Raw genomic sequence first — 21,962 nt, 5'->3', positions numbered from 1 at the left:
GGTGTAGATATTGACATTTATAAACAGTAATCTTTGATTCTTCTACACTGGATAATTCTATTCTGTCACTTGGTATTCTGGGATAATCAGCAGTGACAGATAATTTATATCCTTGGGATTGAGTCATCTAAAAAACCACAGAATTGGTACCTAAAAGTCTTTGTGATTATTTATTTGCCAAAGCTCTGTGTAGGCAGGTAAACCTTACTTCAGAAAGGTTTTGCGTTGTTTTTTTACTGTGATGCTGCAATAAACTTTGGGCCTGTTGACAATCAAGAGCTACAGAATTTTAGTGAGCATCAGTGTTGTTTGTACCATCATAACACCCTTTTTTCTTTCAAGAGCAGCAATAAATATTTAGCACTATTCTTAGCTGAAAACACCTAATCTTGGACTAACTCTTACTTGACCTTGGAGTCTGACCCATATGCCAGAATAAGATGTCCAAATGCAAACAGGATGTAGTGAGGAGAAACAAGACCTAGTTGAAACTACTTCTGAACATTCTAATTTTTCCTTAAAAACCTAACTGAACTCTTTCCAGTTACTGATCAAAAGGCTAGAAGAAATTCTAGGAAATACTTCAGCACTTTGGAGAAATGCATGTTGCCTCACCATTTCTCAAACTGTTGTGGGTCACATTCCTTTACCAACAACTGAAGCAAGTAGGGAGGACCTGGTTTCAATCAGTGTCTGCTTTTTATTCCTCTAGGCCGTAACTAAGGTCCTTATGGCGAAATAAATCTGTTCTTTCAGACACCTTGTAGTCTTTATTCCCTTATCTAAAGCCCAAGTTTGTAACATTTCCCCTTATCATGACATCAAATCCTGAAAATGTAATCTGTGAGAAAGCAGGATACTTGCTTTTGGAGCACTACAAATTGTATGTCCTGTAATCTAAACTAACTGTTTCTGTACCCATCCCATCTCTAATGCTTTAGTGCCTCACAGAGTTCCTAACCAAAAAAAGCTCAGTGATCCAATTTTAGTTACTACTTTCTTAACTGCTTTTTTAGTGATTCTTTTGCTGTGACTGATTTTGCTGATGGCTTTAAAGATGTGAAGACCTCGAAGATTCAGAGTCTTGAATTGGCCTTTTGTTAACACAAGCCATTACTCTAGCTCAAATGTGCAAGCTTTTCTCTTAACCTAATCATTTCTGTCCTAACTTGCCCTTTTCAAAATTAGCTTTGGCCTTTACAGTTTAGCATGTCAGTTATACAATCTTTTTCAGTCTGTTTTCCTCAGCAACAGAAGCCCTTTTGAAGGCCTAAATCATAATCAGTGGGTTATCTAAACTCTTCATGCAGTAAATTTGTTATCCTAGTAAAAGACACGATCCAATTTTCACTTATTCTAGGTTAAGTATATCTTGAGATTTTCCTCCTTCTTTGACTTCTGTTACTTGCAGTTGATTATGAAGTGATGTACAAGGTATTCCCTTCCTTCTGAGTAACTCCATATTTTCATTCCCCTCCCCCCCCCAACCAGGAATTCCTGTAATGTTTATTTACTATTTATTTATTATACAAGAGGTTGACCAAGACTCAAGCGGTGAGAGTGGAGTCTGGGATTTTGCTTGTAGTACTTTCAAATTCCTCTTCTTCTCCCACTCTTCCAAAATATACTAATTTGGGTTTTGAAGACAATTCTGAGATTGAGCTCTGAATTGTTTTTCTAAAAAGTTAGCTAGAGCTTTCCTTCATTCCTTTTCTGTTTGTCTAAGGAATTGAGTGCTCCGATAATACAATGCTGAGTGCCACTGCCATAAATAAATAACTAGTCAAGTAGTGCTGATTCACAAGAGTTATGTTTTATTCTCTTGCCCAGAGAGTTCATAGTACTTCTTGATTGTAAACTGCTGCTTTCAGTCTGGAGTGCTTCCTTGTTGCCTGTCCTTGATAATGGCAGCCTTTTTCCCCAATGTATTATTCCTGGGCAGCTTTTCTTTGCAGAAGAAATATATTGTATTTTAGCTTTTATCTACTGTCCTTCAAGAAAGGGGCACTTAGGTTCAGCATTTATGTCCTCCAAGAAATCCATACAAGTGCTTTTTAAAACTGTCTCCTGTATTGTATATTGTCTACACAAACCTTTAATTTGAGGCAAGCTGGGGTATGAATCTACCCCATCCTAGCCTGCTGTGCACTAACTGTCCATATGGACTCTGCTGAAGAGCATTAACTGTTACTTAGTATGATTTAATCTACTTCTATTTCAAAGTGGGATAGATCAAAGTTCACTGAGCAGCTGTTAGTGTGCATAAGCAGAATCCACAAGGGCACTTGACCTTATTTACATAGCATGTTTGTCCCCACTAGAAGGGGTGCAAATGGTAGTGTATACTTAGCATGCTGCACGCTAACTAGTCCATATGGACTCTGCTAGTGTGGATTATGGAACTTTTTGATTTTGCAGTTTGTCTCCAATTTAAGTTGGATCTGGCACTTCAGACATATCAGACTTCTTACAGTTTGTACTTTACGCAGAAACTTATCTCTATAGCTTACACAAATTTAAACAAAGTTTTTGCTATCTGATGTCAGAATTAAAACCTCTTAACTTAAACAATTGCAACATTTGTGTAAGTGCTTTGTTTTGCTTCTGTTATCAAATTTTGTATCATATAAACTATTCTGCATTGGATCTCTACATCTGCCTTTTTTTTAGCTACACTTGTTATGGTTGATTTATAATGAGGATGGAGTCCAATCATATAAGCAAGTGCAATATTATTTCAAATAAAGGACACTTTAGAAAGTCAAAATGTGCAAGAGTATATTCTAAGCAACAATAAATAAACCTGAAGAGAATATAATGAAAAATTAGTTATGTACCCTACTGCCATTTAAAACCACTCACGTTTTTATGAATGGCTTGATATTTAAAGAGAATTATGTTTTTGCAGTAAATTGAGGAAAATATGTCTTTGCGAAAAAGAATATTACAGTAAAAAGAGATTCAATTTGTCTTCATAAAGAAAAATTTTAAAATTCTGTTGAATTTATAGTACATATTGTAGACACACATTTTGATGATTTTGAAACTGACTATATGTACCCCCATGTGAGTGATAAGTTAAGCATAAGATAAGTCCATATCATGCCCACTAGCATGGTAACTGTAAGAGTATGTAAAAATGTATGTTGTGAAGAAATTTTGCATTATAGACAAAAAAAAATGTTTAGGATAAAAGATGAGATTAAATTGTCAGTCTAAAAAAAAGATTGCTAATACGTTAGCAATGTGAATTTCCTATGTGTGTGTATTGTCTCTAAAAAACAAAACAAAACACCCTTTTGGACAAAACCTACTAATGTATTTAGAAGTAATTGTTCCATAATCCTCATAATAATAAATGATAATACTGACATTTTCTGAGAAAGTTACCATGCAGGTGCACTAATAGCTATTCCATTAAAAATTGACTTTTCTTTTACTTCCATATAGGAAGGATATATGTCTGATGTTCTATACATATAATATAACCTTCACAAAAAGAATTACGCATTTTGTTTAAAAACAAGTGACTTGTCTGCATGTTATGGAGCCCTATGTTGGGAGTCAGAGAGACACTTTGAAGCAGAACAAATAGCAGCAGAAAGCACAGAGATTCATAGTTTAAAGCCGGACAGGACCATTAGATCATCTAATTTCATCTCTTGTATTATCTCAGGCCATGAGATTTCACCCAGTTACCCCTGTACTGAATCCAATGATCATCTCTTATTGTTTGAAACAATGACTGCAATTATATAATTCCCTTTTTTTTTGGTTGTGGTGCTGGTCCCAGCACAGACACTCTGCCTAAACAGATCTGCTTGTTTTCTTTTCAGAGATAGATAAGAGCATTATTGCTAGATATAAGTTACCATACCGGACTTTTTAAGAAAGCCTACTTTATTTTTAAGGTTAAAACTATTAGAAAGAAAACATATTACAAACAATAAAAGAACCTACCGCATAATGATAAGCTTACCAGAGTTCATCCCAACTCTCACATGGCTTCTGGCAAGTGCAGTCTTTTAATTCCCTATCCTTAGGGGCTTGCTTGTAGTTGTAAGTTCATCAGAGCTTCGGTTCAGAACAAGCACACTCATAATATGTTCAATTCCCTTTTTATATAGTTCAGGAGTCTTAGAACTGGAGTGCCCAGAAGCAGGCAGATAGTGTACAAAATCTCTCTCTCCCCCAGGGTGTATCTTCAAAAGGTTGACTTCGGAGGGGGAGAATTTACATTCCCCTCACCTAAAAGTATTTCCTAAGGAAATCCACTTCAAGTATAGTGTTCAAAAAAGACCTTTGAACTTCCTAATACCTTTCAGAGATTCCATTAATCTTGTCTTTCCACTAAAGAAGGTCAATACAATCTGAGGATAGCATGTAAACATTTAACTCCAAAGGTGTTAACCCTGATTCAGTAAGGCTTAACTTGATTCAGTAAAGTTTATCTTAATTCCATAAGATTCGTTCAGAATATTGTGAATCCATCACAGCTTGTTTGTTGGTTTTGAGAGGGGTATTTTTTGTCTGGCTGACTTCACTTTTATGCAAAATCACATTATTTTTAGGAGCTAAATGTCAATTCCTCAGTTGAGCATGGAGGAAAAACAGTGAACATAAAGGCGAACTTGAAAACTTTTCAAAAACATAATATCATGCAAATTTTTGTCAAGTCGAAAGAGCATTTGAAATCAATGATTTCATTCCCATTCACTCATGTACACACACTATCAGGTGGTAGATTTTGTTTTATAAAGTTAGAACGACAAAGGAGTGCGTGAACCACCTTAAACATTGTGCTGCCACCTATAGAGCCTATGTATTTTTCTGGCCCTTTGGTAGGAGGACAATGGTGACAAGAGCTGGGTGAGAAACTGTTTTCCCATCCTGCAAGAACTTGAGATTTTGAACATTTTTATCTTCCTAAATCAGGACAAAAAGTCAAAATCCCAAATTTTTGTGAACTGAATATCACAATAAAAAATTCTGATTGGGTCAATCAAAATGTTTTAGACTTTTTTTACATTTTTTTACTATAACTCAAATTTCAAAACTAAAGTAATTTTGAACTCAGAAAAAAACCCAGAATTTCTTCAAAACTTTCAACACATTTTCAGGTTTTTTTCACCCCAAAATGGAGTGTTTATCTAAACATTAAACCCTTTTCCCACACACAGTTTGTTTATCAGAAAACGTTTATCAGCTAAACGTTTCATTGAAAAATTCCCGACCAATTCTACTGGTGACTCTTGTGCAGCCACCTATTACTGCTGTTGTGCATTACGAAGGTTGCTTTAAGTTCATCAAGGTTTTTAGTTAGCATAAAACAAATATTTTTATTGGTGCTTATACTTCTGAAGACTTAAAGTCTAAGACATGTAATATTAATAATGGAATTGAGTATGAATGTTCCACAATTTCAGTTGCCACCTTGTAGGAATTGCCATGCTAGGTCTGACCCAATTTCTGTCTAGTTCAGTATCTGGTCTCCAACTGTGGCCAGCTCAGAGGAGGGACCCCTGGGTAGGCATATGTAGGGTAATTTGCTCCCCACTTAGGTGTCATCCTAATTTGTAATAATAAAAGAGAGATTAGCTTAAACCCTGAAGTCTGAAGTTTAATATTCATTCCACAAAATTGTATAATTATGATGACTTCAGATGTTCATATAAATATCTAATCTCTTTTAGAATCTTGTTAAATTCTTGGCCTCAATGATTTCCTGTGGCACTCTTTAATCACATGTTGTGTGAAAAATAATTTCCTCGTATGGGTTTTGAGTTTTCCTCCTTTTTAACTGCATTGAGTGTCCAAAGGTTCTAATGTTATGAGAAAAGAACAGAACATCCCAACCTACATTCTCCATGCTGTTTATTATTTTATCACATTCCCTCTTATTCACATCCCTTCCAAATTAAACAGTCCCAATCTTTTCAGTCTCTCCACATGAGTTTTTTTTCACCACACCCTTGATCATTCTCATCATCCTTCTTGGAACCTCTTATAGTTCTGCAGTACCCTTTCTGCGATAGGATGACCAGTGCTTGACAGTATTCCAGATTAGGCAGTAACATTGATTGATAAAAAGACAGTAATTTGGGTATGTCTAAACTGCATTTAGACACCTACAGCTGGCCTGTGCCAGTTGACTCAGGCTAAGGGGCTGTTTAATTGTGGTGTAGACATTCAGGCTCCAGTCTAAGCCCCGCAATCTACTGGCACAGGTCATCCCCAGGTTTTTAGTTGCACTGTAGATGTACACTTTATCAGATAAATGCCCATGTGTTCTAGTCACACAGTTTTTGTTTTGTTGTATTGGAGCATGGAAGTGGTTGTAGAGAAAGAGAAAAATAATCTGCAGCAATCCTGTAGCTCTACACAGACCAGTCTGAATAAGTATTCTGAGAAAGAGAGAAACCTGTGTGTATTATACAGGTTTGAGGCTTTACAGTAACCAAGGATGTGTGGGTTTTGGTTTTCATTTTCAGTGCAACCTAGAGATTGCTTGATAAATTGGGAGCTACAGTAGGTCAGGGTGAAGTCACATGGCCAGATTCAAATTTTCAAAAAAAAAATAAAGCCATCACATGCTTTGTTTTTATTCTCACCTACTCATGTTACTTAGATGTTATATTACATATAGATACATTTTTGCAATCTAAATTATAATTATTTACAGATCAAACTCAATTTAAAGGAACACTGTTAACTAGATTTATGTTGAATAATTTAGGTTTTGGAAAAGTTTTGCAGTGATTTTTTATTATAGTAAATTTTTATGACTCTTTTAAAAAAATTCTAGTGGAAACTGTTTTTGCCTATTGAGACTATTTCTCTGCAGTACTTGCAGCCCATGCAAAAAACAAAACCTTTTTCTTTTTGTGTGGCCGAGGGAATGGATGAGTGTGACATGTGAATATGAGGTTCTCTACAGGGTAGTATGCTTGTCTATTCATCATATGCCTCAAGAATGAGTCTAGAAGGGGGGGGGGAGAAGTTTGATAGTGATAAAAGTAGTCTTTCCCTCTTCTTCTGAGTGGTGAAACTCATGCTGTTCTTCTCCCCCTTTCAATCCTCCCCATCATCTTCAGTTAGCTTCTGAAGGAGGTTGTAAACAAGTAAGAGGAAGAGGACCCACCTGTATTCAGACCCTCCCTCCATCCTTACTTGGAGGAGGATGGGAAGGACAAAGAGATGCCCATTTCTGGAACTCCTTCCTGCTTGGAGAAGGAGAATGCAGTAGACTCTTGTATGTAGTGGAGGAACTCAATCCAGTGTGTGTGTGTGTGTGTGTGTGTGTGTGTGTGTGTGTGTGTGTGTGTGTGTGTTGGAGTGGCATAGCAAATGGGAGTATGAAATATGGGGGACATCTTTGAGGAAGAAGAGAAGGCAAACTGATAGTTTTTGTTTAACGTAAAGCTGCATAAGAATTAACATAAGAGACTGATGTAAAAACTGGATAATGACAAGTCTGAGTTGAAGGGGAAAATATGTTGAATTTTCAAAGGTGTTCTAAATAGTGTGTCAAGAGTTTTTATGTTGGAGAATGCAGAACTCAAGAATGCAGACTTGTTCAGAGAACAAATAAAAGGTTTCATCGGACAAACTAAGGCCTCTTGAGAACTGCTTTAGAAGGCATTATTATGGATGGCTTTCTGTATTCTCTATTCTGTAGTCTATAGGGTTTCCAGGATGGCATTGAGACCTGAAACAAATCCCACTGAAGCAGAATAGGTTTTGTAAATCAGCCCAGAGATGTCGCTGCTTAGTGGCCAGAGCCATTGGTGGGAGATGTGTAACCATTGAAGCAGACAACCTAAACAGATTATAAATACAATGCTAGCATTTTAAAGTTAAACCATTAAAGGAAGCTGATCCAACCACACACTGAGAATTACAATGAAAGGTCAGTTCAGTTTTCACTGAATGTTGTTAGATGAGAAATTGTCTTTTGGTTTGAATTTGTTTGGCTCTGTCAGGAAAAGGTAGAATATCGGTCAGTTGCTGTTACTAGTGTTTGATATTTTGACATGTACAGCCACGTAAATAACCATATTTTCTCATCACTTCTGTAACCTTGATGCTTTGCTCAGGAGAAGCCAGTTATTAGTCTTCCACATTTTTAAAAAAGCTGTAGTAAATACTTCTAAACAATATCTTTTCTTACGGTTGGTGGAAGTTTAAGACTCTCAACTTCGGAACACAATAGTTAATCTCTAGTATGGCTTGCTCTTGGGGCATTTGAGGTGTATATTGTATTCTGAAGGTGAAACTTTTCAAAAGCCATCCCCCATGGTAGTGCCTGTAATGACAACTGCCACTGTAGCAACTAGCCTTGGTTTAAAGCTATACATTTGTTTGGGTAGAAATTTTAGATATTTTACTTATAAGTAGCAGTGTTACTGTCACAATTTTGGAGTAACTGCAGTTTTGACCACCTCTGTGATCTGCTCTGGGAATGCCAGTGCAAGTTAAAGCCTTTAGCCTTCCTCTCCCTGGACAGGAGCCTCTCTCCAGAAAGGGTTTTAGACCACTCATGTAGTTTACTTTGATATCCCCTGCAAGCCAGTTTGACTACAGGGCAGCACCCAAACACTTCTATCTCTGTGAACAGTGTATGCCAACAGTTACAAGTTACCACACAGCTCTTTCTCAGCAGAGCACATCTATTCAGGACATAAAGCATTCAGAAAATAAATAAATAAATAAAACAATAGAAGGATTTATTCTAACACTAAAAATACCAGAAATTGCCCAAGCTCTTGGCAAGTTAAAGTGCTTCCAACCTTTCAGCAAGGGCTTGTGCTCCCCTTCTCCCACCTTAGGTGAAAGATCATGTCCATTTATGCCCTGAGTCATTTAAACTCAACTGTTATATTCCAAATTCTTCATTTGTTCCTTTGCCTCTCCTCTGGGACTGCCCTAAACCAAAATATGCAAACCATTCTAGGGGGCTGTACTTCAGTGGAGCTGCTTACAATCTCAGGTACTTTAGTAATCACTCTCCACTCTTTTTAGTTCCTCGTGAGGGCTGTGGAAACCCTCCCCCTTGGATTTGCATACAGTCCCTGGCCCATGATGATACATAAAACATACATGATCCCCAAATATACTGCATGTGGTTGCAATACCTATCATAATTCCTGCTTCTGTAGAAGGTTGTAATTTCTTTCCTGCAGGTATTATAATTCAAAGTTATTAACAATCAAATATTATATTTGGCTTACAGAAAAATGGTTACTTTAACAAAGATTGAGCATTTTTTACAGAGCTAATTAAAATCACTTTTCTTTTTATTTTAAATATTTAATATTTCCATTCACAGTGTCTGAGCAACACCCCTCCACTAACAGAATACTTCCTAAATGACAAATATCAGGACGAGCTAAATTTTGACAATCCTTTAGGAATGCGAGGTGAAATAGCAAAATCTTATGCAGAGCTCATCAAGCAAATGTGGTCAGGAAAATACAGCTATGTCACACCAAGAGCATTTAAGGTTAGTATTACTTAAATTATAATTTAAGTTTGATGGTATACAGTGAATTTGTTTTTCACAATTTAAGTATATGAAACTTATAAAACATATAACAAATAATTATAAAAATGGAGTTTTGAAACAGTAAGCTAGCAGTGCATTCAGTTGACTGCCTCATAATTTAGAGCAACAGGTTGGGTGAGGTATCTTGTATTGGACCAACTTCTGCTGGTGAGTGAGAGACAAGCTTTTGAAAGTTTCTCCTTCTCACCAACATAAGTTGGTCTAATAAGAGAGATTACCACACCCTCCTTGTGTCTTCAATATCCTGGGACCAATGCAGCTACAACAACTCTGTATACATCATAACAATTTTTCAGTCAGCTACTTAATTTCTTAAACCAAATACCAAAAAAAAACCCTTAGTTATTCTTTTTGCTGTGCTTTGTATTCATTACATATTTTAATTCTAAACATTAGTTCTAGCTTAATTTCTTGAGTGCTACATCTTTCCCTGTATTAATTTTGAGGCCCATTTGATCTTGAATTTTACATGCTCTCAAGACATTTTTTCTATAATCTAGTCAGAATTTTATTTTTTAATTTTCCTGGGCTCCTTTACAAGAATGAGACTTCTCTACCCTACTTGAATAATTTAGAAACTTAAGTCCATGTGCAATATTTCTTGTATTACGCTTCTCTTTAAAAAGCAATGTGAACTGTTCATAATATTTTAAATAGGACACCACTGATTCATTTTACTGTGCAATAATGTCCTTTTTCTTTAATTTGATACTGTATTTTCATATCCCAATCTTTGTTAGCTTTTGGTTATTGTTAATAAGCATGCTAACGTTTTTTAGTTGTTAATCCCCATTGTCTTCTGGTCAGTTATTTCTGTACCATATATTTTTCTCCTTCCATGTGTTTTTCCTTTCATTAATATTTTTACCTTGTAATCCTCTTCTAATAGTGTTTTGTTTCTTGCATTTGTCTGTCAATTATAGTCTTCTCTCTCTGTCGTTTACATTTTTGGGAGAGTGGGAGAGGGCTTGTTTTTTGCTTTTGTCTTTTACTTTTACTGGCCTAGGTTAATCTCTGCTGGTGATAGCTGTCCTCAGCAGTAATAGGGCACTGCATTGTGGGGCCTTTTCACCACCCAGAAAGCAGATAATGTTTACCAAAGGAGGGCAGCATTAAACTATGGCCCTGCCTGCAAAGGCTGAGGAGAGGAGGTGCTGAAATCATCGCATCATCTCTACTTCCCCCTTCCATCATGGACATGCCCCTTCGCTGGCCATGCCACCACTTTCCTACTTTTGGAGTGGCACTGTAGCGCCAAGTTCCCTTGTTTAACAGGGGTTGATCTGCCAATTTTTGCCAGCCCTGGATTATTTCTGAAAAAGTTTATCCTCTGAGACCCTTCTTCCTCATTCAACTGGTTTGAAGAGCTTTAGTCTGCTTCTCTTGTACTAACATAGCAACCTGTACTCGTATTCTTTCATTATAGTGTTTACTCTGGCTCTTACCACATAGTGTCTGAATGCCTCACAAACCTTTAAGAATTTATCTTTACAAGCACCTCTTTACAGATGGGGATACTGAGTCACAGAGAAACGTTACTTGATTAGTCCAAGGTATCTGTGGTATAGTTGGGAATAGAACCCAAACCTTCTGAGTACCAGTCCAGTGTTTTTAACCACAAGAACATTCTTTTTCTCCAAGAGTTCCTCCCATAACTACTGTCCAAGCATGTTCAGCTATATAATATTCTTTGCTAGCCACCTGCGTGACAGCCATTCCTGAAAACAGAAGGTACCAAATGCAAGCATTGATTTCTATGGCCATGTCTACACTAACAGCGTCACAGCAGCACAGCTGTACCAATGCAGCCATGCCGCTGTAAGACTGCTTGTGTAGCTGCTCTATGCTAATGGGAGAGATCTGTCCCACCAACATAATAAAACCACCTAACAACTGGCGGTAGCAGAGAAGAGACCTTCTCCTGGTGACATAGACCTGTGCGCACTGCCACATATGCTGGCAAAAAACTTATGTTGCTCAGGGGTGTGTTTTTTTTTGTTTCTTTTCCAACCCCCTGACCAACATAAGTTTGCTGGCATAAGTGGTAGAGTAGACATGGTCTAAGTATTGTGCCATGTGCTATTTATTCATTTAATACAAAATGAAATCTTAAATTTCCCAAACTGAAAATTCTCATGTCCTCTCTAGACACAAGTGGGACGATTTGCACCTCAGTTTTCTGGATATCAGCAACAAGACTGTCAAGAACTTCTAGCTTTTCTCTTAGATGGTTTACATGAGGATTTGAATCGGATTAGGAAAAAGCCTTATATTCAATTAAAGGATGCAGATGGAAGGCTGGACAAGGTAATGTTCTTAGTATTGGTTTTCTTTGTAATTTCAATTCATTACTTAATGCTACAGTATAAAATATTGTTGCCCCTTTGTCAAGCATTAACATTGCATTGTCATAGCATTTCCAGTGGGGAAACTCCTGAGCCCTAAATTGCTTGTCTGTAGAGCATCATTATACACACTTACCCTGGATTACCTCAGTTGGGGTTTTTATCTTTAAACTTCCTTTTTGTCCAATTACTCAGCCACATGAAACAAATCAAACAGGTTAAACTATAACCAGCATCCATGGAGCTGACTGCTGAGTCTCCATCTTCACAAGTGTTTAACTCATACAATCCCTTAAGTATTCAGGTGTCATTGCTGTAAGTCAGCCCTTGTGCATTTTTTGAGGAAGACTTTTTTTTGTACATTTAACCCAAGTAGTGCATAATTTCATACGAACTATTTGTATCAGTAATACATAACATGCATTTCACTACCATTTTTGCTATAACCCGAGTTCTGTTTTAATTTTAGGTAGTTGCTGAAGAAGCCTGGGAGAACCATTTAAAAAGAAATGATTCCATCATTGTAGATATATTTCATGGGCTTTTTAAATCCACTCTGGTTTGTCCTAAATGTGCTAAGATTTCTGTAACCTTTGATCCCTTTTGTTACTTGACACTTCCATTACCCATGAGAAAAGAACGCAGTTTGGAAGTTTATTTAGTTAGAATGGATCCACTTACTAAACCTATGCAGGTAAGAATACTTTTGTTTACGTACATTGTCTGTTGTATTAACATCTTTTTTCTGTGTGAATGTATATTTTTAATACTTGAAAGTACAGACAATAAATCTGACAAATTCAATTTGTCAGGATGGTACAGGTTTTTTTTGAAGTTCATCTCTGGGTTACGTCTCTGGGTTAAGACTCTGTCATGGGTATTTTTAGTAAAAGTCAGGGACACATCACAGGCAATAATAAAAAATTCATGGAAGTCGTGATTTGTTCCTGGCTATTACTAGAAATACCCCGGATGAGGGGGGCAAAACAAACCTGCCGGGTATTGCAGCTGCTCCAGCCCCGCTGCTTCAGTGGGATGGCTGGCCAATCAACTGTTGGGCAGCAGCTGCTTCAGCCCTGCCCCAGAAGTCACGGAGGTCCCAGACAGTCATGGAACCCATGACCTCTGTGACCAAATTGTATCCTTACTTATTAATGAGGAAACTTTTTAAAGGATAGATTTTACTTGAAGTCTAGTCAATTTCAAGGAAGATATTGTTCAATTATTTTATTAGTTTATTATAATAGTTTCCCTAACCTTTAAATCCATGCTGTGCTCTTTATTATTATTGTTTGTTTCCAATATTGTTACAATAAGCTGCTTGCTATGCAAACATAAAGAAAGGCACAGTCCCTGCTCCAAGGATATTAGTTTAAAATGACAAACATCAGAAATTTGATGGAGTGGAGTACAACCAACAAGTAAAGTGAGATTTTGATACAGTATTTTTTATTAAATATGTAAGCTATGCCCAGTTGCCCTCAGCTTTCTGTTATTAGTCAACAAATATTTTGTTTTCGGAGGAAAGAAAGTCTGGTCCTCCCTACTCTCCATGCTGCTGCTGCAACCCTCACCAGGAAAAGCAGTATAAAGGAGAAAGAGGAGAAGAAGAAGAAATTTTGTAGTCATCGTCGAAGGATCTTCAGAAAAGATTTGAATGTGGAGGGGTAGTGGTCTTGTAGGACAACTCCGGAAGGAAATTACATGCGTTAGGAATGACTTGGAGCAAAGCACATAGACAATTGTGGAAGAAGCAGATTCTGAGATTCACAAACTGTAGTTGGTGGAAGAGATGGTAGAAGATACGTAAGGGTGGATAAGTAGTAAGGGGCAAAGTTGTGAAAGACCTTGAATGCTTGAACCTGGTTAATAGAGGAGGGGAAACCATAGAAGCTGGGAGAGGAGAGTGACAAGATCAGAACTACAGGTTATTTTAGCAGCAGTGTTTTTTGGACTGAGGGGGCAATGTGCATGTAAGAGACCAGAAAGGAGGCAGGTACACTAAGTAAGGTGAGAGACGAGAACTTGATGAGAGTTTCAGCTGCAGGAGCAGAAGGAAGAGGTTGGCTTGTGGAAGGGGAAAAGTCAGGGTTTGGACATAATCTGATTGGATGGGTCAAGGGAAAGAGGAGTCAAAGATTACAGGTTACAGGGCTGAGTGACAGAGAAGTATAGCAGAAAGGGAGGAAAAGCAGGAGTTGAGTTTAGGTGTGTTGACTTTAAGGTAATAGTGTGACTTCCTGGAAAAGTTGGAAAGGCTGAGTCCTCATGGTTAGACATGAAATTTTTTTTCATTTGGGAATTTTACTCATGAGATTATAGTTGCCTGTTTCTAATTACTCTGTCTCTCTTTGATGTATATAAATGCTAAGAAGTGTCTGAAATTCTCTTGAGAACAGTGTGCATGCACAGACAGCCGTGTTTCCGGACAAAATTAAACCTGAAGAGCTTAATGTTAAATCTTTCTTTTGGCCCTTTATTCAGTGTTCTGCATCTCCATGCAGAAATCAGAGTTTAATCACTTCCCCAGAGTGAAAGTGCTGCAAAATAATAGTCTTTTCACAAAACAGCAATCCATTTGGCCAGTTTAAAAATTGCATTTTCAGCCTCTGAAAAGGCACTGGCAAGCCTACAGTGAGAAAGATTAAGATTAGAATTAAAAAAAAAAAAAATCTTCAGAGTTCTTACCATAGTTAAAGAAAAATTTCATCTGCTGTTGCTACCAATTTTTCCTGAAATTATAAGTAGCATCTAGAACGTCTAACTTCAGCTTTTGTAATAGTGTTAACACACTGTATGACCTTGCTTGACTTGATTTTTTTTTTCTTCTATATTTAGTGGAATTAAAAAAAAAAAAAATCCAGGCAAATATCTTGTAATGCAAAGAAAAAAGAAATAAACTGTTGGCAACATTTTCAAAAGTCCCTCAGTTCTATTTCTCCAAAGAGACTTTGGAGTGTCAGTCCCAATGACCTTCAGTGGAGCTTTAGCTAAGTGCCTGAGGCCATATCTACAGTACATATTTCATTTGGTCAATACAAATTATGTTGGCATACAGCTGCCGCAGTTAGTGTATTGCTCGGACATGTGCAATACATACATTGCTGCTTGCATTGGTGCTGTGCATGTTCACCAGGAGTGTTTGTGTCGATGCAAAGTGTGGTGTGCCTTGGGTAGGTATCCCGTTATGCTTAGCACCACTGTCCAGTGCAATACCTATTGGGATATTATTGCAATGCATTGTGGGGTAGAAATGAGTCATACAGGGTTGAGTGGGAGCAAGGGACCTAGTTCCTATCGTACAACTTTCTTCATCCCATAATGCCATCCATATCCCATAATTTTCCTGCTGTTTTTTTTTTAAATCCCATAAACCCACACATCATTTTTTGCTGCCTGCCATCTCTGACAGAAACATGAGCCCACACAGCTCTGCACTATTGTCATGAACATTGCAAATACAGGATGCACAATCTTCCAGTATTTGCAGACTCAGGAAGAACTGCAACAATGGCAGACATGACGGTTTCTGCGTGGACAGATTGCTGAGGGATATAGTGAAAAACAATTTTTAAGATTGGTGGTGGTGCTCATGGAAAAGCTACAACTGGTGGAGCACTGCTTCTGGGCCTGAGAAATGAGCACTGACTGGTGGGATCACATTATGATGTAGGCTTGGGATGGTGAGCAGTGGCTGCAGAACTTTCAGATGCAAAAGGCCACATTCTTGAATCTGTGTGCTGAGCTCACCCCAGCCCTCCAGTGCAGAGACACCCGAATGAAGGCTGCACTGACAGTGGAGAAGGGAATGGTTATCGCACTGTGGAAATTGTAACGCCAGATTGCTACCATTGAATGGGAAGTCATTTTAGAGTTGGCAAATCCAAAGTGGGGGGCCATTGCCATCCAAGTGTGTAGGGCTATTAGTCATATCCTACTATGCAGGACTGTGACTCTCAGCAATATATAGGAAATAGTAGATGGATTTGTAGCAGTGGAGATCCCAAACTGAAGTGGGATGATACACGGCGCACACATCTCTATTTTGGCACCAGGTGCCACAGAGTACATCAGTAGAAAGGGCTTCTTTTCTGAGGTAATGCACACATTGGGGATCACTGGGGACACTTCACTGACATCAATGTGGGCTGCTCTGGGAAGGTGCATGATGCTTGCATCTTTAAGAGCACAGAAAGCTGCAAGCAAGGATATTCTTTCCTAATGGGCAGATTGCCATTGGTGATATAGAAATGCAAATTGTTATTCTAGAGGACCCAGTGTACCCCTTGCTCCCATGGCTCATAGTGGCCAGTGTAGGCTTCTTGGCAGCCAAGGAAAGATATAACTACCAGCTCAGCGGGTGCAGAATGACAGTTGAATGTGCTTTTGGTATATTAAAAAGATGCTGGCGGTATTTACCCACAAGATTGGATCTAAGTGAGAAAAAATGCCTCAATGTTTATAGGTGCCTATTGTGTCTTGTGTAATATCTGTTCTTCGAGTACTTGCTCATGTTGATTCCATTGTAAGTGCATGCATGCCTCCGGCACCCCCTGGAGTCCAGCGCGGTTCATAAGGCACCACCAGCTCTACACCCCCTCAGTTCTGTCTTTCTGCCACTCACGGTTACTGGAACTGTTCATTGGTTGCTCAATCCGCAGGTGCCTCTTAGCATTTAGTTTTAAGTGTTCTTAAGTAGTTGTTAAGTAGAAGTAGTTAGTGTATTTTAGATAAGTAGCTGTAAATAGTTTAGTAGTTAAGGTTTAGTCCCTATTAGGACCTCCACCCGGCCCACTGTTTTGGGAGCTGCCAGAGGAGAGACTGTTAGACTTATTATTGAAATAGCAGGATCTTATTCAGGGGGATAAGGCAGTATGCTGCGTTTATTGTGAATACAGAAAATTTTAAAACAATTGCTTATACACACACACACTTCTGCAGGAGGGGCATAATTATCAGCCTCTGTGTTGCTCAGGCCGAGCCACTGGTCAGGTGGATCAGGTACGAGGATGGAGCCGGGCTCTATCTGTTCTGACGTGATGCTCCTTGGAGTTTGCAGAGCAAACCCAAAGTCCTCATCTTTTTATCCCATCTTTACAGCGATCCATCCCCGTTCAGGTCTATGGATTTCACCATGTCATGCTGCCTCTGTGTTTTTGATGTGATTATTAATCACTCTTGATGTTGCAAACATGACAGCTTTCTATTATCCTTCCGTTCCTGTTTCGTACTTGTTCCTGTCCTTGGGTGTTCACTCCTCTGTGTTCCGGAGTTACCTTGATCCACGTTCTTCCGCCATCTGGATTGTAAAAGTACTTTAAGGAAAGCATCTTCTCTCCCTCCTGCTGCCATGGAGATTTAGGGCTGTTGCCTCTCCATCTCCTTATCTTTTACAAACTCAGACTGCATTCACTCGTCAATCACACAAACTAACTTTTTACTTCTAGTAAAACATTGGGATCACATACCTACCAAATACTACGTTCTGATAATCAAAAGAACTACAATCTTAGAAAGAAAATAGATGCCAGGGTAGAATTAACCATCAATATGGATTCCACTGATATTCATTAACAGAGGCCTATTTACAATGGATGTTCCTTGATTTACACAACAAATGTGCTATTGATAGGCATCAGACACTTACATGTTACAGCAAAAAGGCCTCAGGATGTTCATAAACAAACATACATAAGTTCTGATGAACAACACTCCAAGGTGTTACAGAATGTTAAAGCAGGATGTTTCCCATACATTTATAAATATAATTACAGCCCTAGAAACCCAGGACACTAAGATGTTTAAGAGACAGCAAAATAGACAGCAGGATGTTAAGCTCTCTCTGTTACCTGTAACCTAACAAGTGAGAGCATTAGGCCTCGAATAGCTGTTGTTCACAGTTATCAAAATATTGCTTTCGGCCTACAAGACAACAGGGAGAGACATTTTAGATGGCGTAGATGGGACCCGTCTTCCTCCTCGGCCAATCAGCTGACACACTCCCGGTGCTCTAGTGGCCAGCGCCAATCATTTTGATGGTGTGCCCGAGGGCAGCCTTCCAGTCTCACACCAGGATCCTGCTTCCTTGCCATTCCGAAACTGGCTTGCCCCTTTCTTCCCAGCATGGAACCGTATAACTTTGGACCGTTGGGTTCTAGGGACCATTGCAGCAGGATGTACCCTGTCGTTTTCTTCCCCCCCCCCCTTCACCCCCTCCACATACCACCCCATCCTGCTTCAGGGACCCCTCTCAAGAGCAACTCCTTATGTAAGAGGTGGAAAACCTTCTTGCACTGGGGGCTATGGAGAAAGTTCTGGCGGACATAGGAGGAAGAGGCTTTAATTCCCACTACATCCTCATTCCCAGTGCGAAGGGGGCTAAACAGTTGCATCAAAAAGTTGAAGTTCCGCATGATCTCCCTAGCCTCTATCATCCCCTCCTTGGATCCAGGAGACTGGTATGCTGCCCTCAACCTGAAGATGCATATTTTCATATCTCGATATTTCTGGACACAGATGTTTCCTACGGTTAATAGTGGGAGGTTCTCACTACCAGTTTACGGCCCTCCCTTTTGGCGTGTCAGCTGCCCCAAGGGTATTTACAAAATGCATGATGGTGGAGGCCACGTATCTCACATGCCGAGGGGGTTCAGATTTACCTGTATCTGGACGACTGGCTGATCAGAGGCAGGTCGCGGGCTCGGGTCCAAACCAGTCTGGACCTAGTTCGGGCCACTTGTCACCATCTGGGCCTGCTGGTGACCGAACAAAAATCCCCACTGATGCCAGTGCAGAGAATAGAGTTCATTGGGGCCATTGTCGATTCTATGTGGGTAAGGGCGTTCCTGTCACAGACTCGATTCAGGACCATGTTGAGCCTGATCATGGGCCTATGAACCTCTCCCCTTTCGATGGCATGAACTTGCCTGCAGCTGCTGGGACATATGGCAGCGTGTACTTATGTACTGCATCACGCATGTCTAAGACTGAGGCCGCTCCAGCTATGGCTGGACTCTGTGTACGCCCTGAGCAGGCACCACTTAAACAAGATGGTCATGGTGCTTGCACAAGTCCTAGACACCCTGGGTTGGTAGTTTAGACCCCCGGTCAGTGATGGAAGGGATCCCCTTTGCAGATCTGGTCCTGGTGACCCTGGTTTGGAACGTGTCAGACTTGGGGTGGAGATGCACATCAGCTCGGGCCACAGCACTCAGGGGACCTGATCGAGGGAAGACCAGGGACTGCACATAGATGTCAGGGAGCTCAGAGCGATCTGCTTGGCATGCGGAAAGTTCCTCCCCTTCCTGAGAGGCAAGGTGGTCCAGATTCTGACAGACAACACTGCTGCAATGTATTATATCAACAGGCAGGGTGGGGCCCACTGCCCGGATCTGTGTCAGGAGGCAGTGAATCTGTGGAACCTGGTGATAGGGCACGATATTCACCTTGTGGCTTCATACCTCCCTGGTATCAATAACACCACAGCGGACCATCTCACCAGGACATTCTTACCTTGCCATGAGTGATATCTCCACCTGTCAGTAGCCAATATGATTTTCCGAGGGTGGGGGTTTCCCCAAGTGGATCTCTTCACCTCCGAAGTCAACAAGAAGTGCAGTCGGTTTTCTTCCATTCGCGGGCTCAATGAGGGAGCTCTGTCAGATGCCTTCCTACATTCGTGGTTGGGGATGCTTCTGTATGCAGGTTCCTATTAAAAACCAAGAGACAAAATGAATGTCTGTCATTCTTATAGCACCTGCGTGGCCCAGCCAGTCCTGGTTCCCAACACTCCTGGAACTGTCCGTTGCTCCCTCTCTGGAGCTGCAACGTTGGCACAACCTGCTTTCCCAGGATCGGGGGCAACTGCTGCACCTGGACCTGGAGTCCCTGCACCTGACGGCATGGAAGCTGAGTGGTTGAGCCTAGAGGAGTGGGCTTGCTCGTCCAGGTGCAGGCTATACTAATGGGTAGCAGGAAATCTTCCACCATGGCGTCATATTTAGCCAAGTGGAAGATATTCATATGCTGGGTTGCAGCCCAGGCAATCTCGCCCCACAGAGCATCAGTCCAAATGGTGTTGGACTACTTGCTGCACCTTAAACTCTAGGGCCTCACCACTGCCTCATTGAATGTGCATCTGGCTGCCATTTCAGCCTTCCATCCTCCAATTCAAGCGAGGTCAGTCTTCTCTCACACCATGGCAATTAGGTTTCTGAAGGGTATAGGGAGACTACCCCCAGGCTAGGGACACATTGCCCCCCTGGGACCTAAACTTAGTCCTCTCCAGGCTCACGGGGGCACTGTTCGAGCCTTTGGCTACCTGCCCCCTTTTGCTGCTGTCGTGGAAGGTAGCCTTCCTCATTGCCATCACCTCTCCTAGCTGAGGTGATCTGAGATTAGGGCACTTACCTCAGAGCCGCCTTACATGGTTTTTTTTATAGGGACATGGTGCAGCTTAGACCCCACCCGGCCTTTTTGCCCAAGGTAGTGTCACAGATCCATGTCAGCCAGGACATCTTCCTGCTAGTATTCTTCCCAAAGCCATGTGCTTCAGAGGAAGAATGGAAGTGGCACAAGCTGGACATACGCAGAACCCTGGCCTTTTACATCAACAGGACAAAGCCATTCTGTAAGTCTACGCAGCTGTTTGTGGTGGTGGCTTATCTGTTTCTTCCCAGTGGATCGCCTTGTGGATAACCACCTGCATTAAGTTCTGCTACAAGCAAGCAAAGGTTCCCCTTCTGGGAAGTGTCACAGCTCACTCTACTAGAGCGCAGGCCTCTTCTGCAGTGTTCCTGGCGCAAGTGCCTGTTCAGGACATATGCAAAGCCACTACATGGTCGTCGGTGGACACCTTTGTCCCACTACACCATTGTTCAGCAGGCAAGGGACGATGCCAGCTTCATCAGGGCAGTGCTGCAGTCAGCTCATCTGTGAACTCCAAACTGCCTCTAAGGTATTGCTTGAGTCACCTACAATGGAATTGACATGAGCAAGCACGCGAAGAAGAAAAGACGGTTACTCACCTTGTAACTGTTGTTCTTCGAGATGTGTTGCTTATGTCCATTCCATGACCCATCCCCTGTCCCTGCTTTCGGAGTTGAGGGCAAGAAGGAACTGAGGGGGCCTAGGGCCGGCGGTGCCTTATGTGCTGTGGCATGTGCGCGAGGCTCCAGGGGGCACCGATGCCGGCCCTACGGGTACTGCTAAGGGGGAAAAAATTCTGGTAACCATGCATGGGGGCGTGCACACACCTACAATGGAATGGACATGAGCAACACATCTCGAAGAACAGTTACAAGGTGAATAACTGTCACTGAGTCAAAGGGGGGAAAGCTGCCGCCAAGGTGATGCTTGAATGGCTGTCTGCTGACTTTGAACAACCGGACACAAGAGTCATTACAAGAGCTCAATGTGGAGATATGCAGTTGAAGGAGACCTTGAAAGAGCACTTTAATGGTCAGCCACAATAACGTACTGGGCTGTGCTCTGGACCTCAAGTTTTTTGGGGGCTATTAGGAATTTTGTAGAGCTAGTTGTACTTTTATAAATATTACACTGTCTTTTGCTGAACATATGAATTATATTGTGCTTGCTGTACATTTATAATAATTACACTGTTAAACTGAACTTATGAGTTTTGTGGTAATGAACGACTACAAGTAGTGGGTTCTTTGAGTATTGCTTTTCATTCTGCAGAATGTGTTGTGAACTATTAAAGATGTTATTTTCAAAAAGCAAATCTATTGTATAGCAAAAACAGTGCAAAAAACCAATGTGCATTTGACCCGTCCGTGCCTAGGGTAGCCACCTGAAAATGCCAAGGTCAGGGCAGGCTGCAAAAGGAGAGCAGATTAGCCCAACAGTGGTGGGTGACACTGAAGTCAGACTTCCCAACCAGCCACAAACAGTGCTTCTGATTCCCCACACTGGTTATCAAGAAGCTAAAATAAAAATATACACAGCCCTCTTTGCTGCATTTCAACCACTGGCTCCCAATCGGCCACTAGGTCCAGTAAAGAGATTAGTTATTTAAAACTCTATGCTTTTTA

At 40.5% G+C, this 21,962-nt stretch overlaps 1 protein-coding gene across 11 annotated transcripts in view; it reads left to right on the top strand.

The window, feature by feature from the left end:
* Positions 1-21,962, top strand: part of USP15 (ubiquitin specific peptidase 15) — a 124,567-nt gene that overhangs the window by 84,685 nt on the left and 17,920 nt on the right. For 10 of the 11 annotated variants that reach the window (XR_010922842.1, XR_010922843.1, XM_067564125.1 and 7 more), the window contains 3 exons: positions 9,329-9,502; positions 11,714-11,872; positions 12,380-12,604. Coding sequence is in view for 8 of the 11 variants with exons in the window: in XM_067564125.1 (XP_067420226.1) it covers positions 9,329-9,502; positions 11,714-11,872; positions 12,380-12,604 (558 nt within the window). In the remaining 3 variants the exon portion in view is untranslated. Of the gene's footprint in view, positions 1-9,328; positions 9,503-11,713; positions 11,873-12,379; positions 12,605-21,962 lie in introns of those variants that run through there. The other variant, XR_010922845.1, reaches the window with a different exon arrangement.

Source organism: Emydura macquarii, unplaced genomic scaffold (genome assembly GCF_026122565.2).
Source record: "Emydura macquarii macquarii isolate MOO-44397 ecotype Brisbane River unplaced genomic scaffold, CSIRO-AGI_Emac_v2 contig_2636, whole genome shotgun sequence".
In the NCBI taxonomy this organism is placed as follows: Eukaryota; Metazoa; Chordata; order Testudines; family Chelidae; genus Emydura; species Emydura macquarii.
This window is presented reverse-complemented; position numbering and strand designations above follow the sequence as displayed.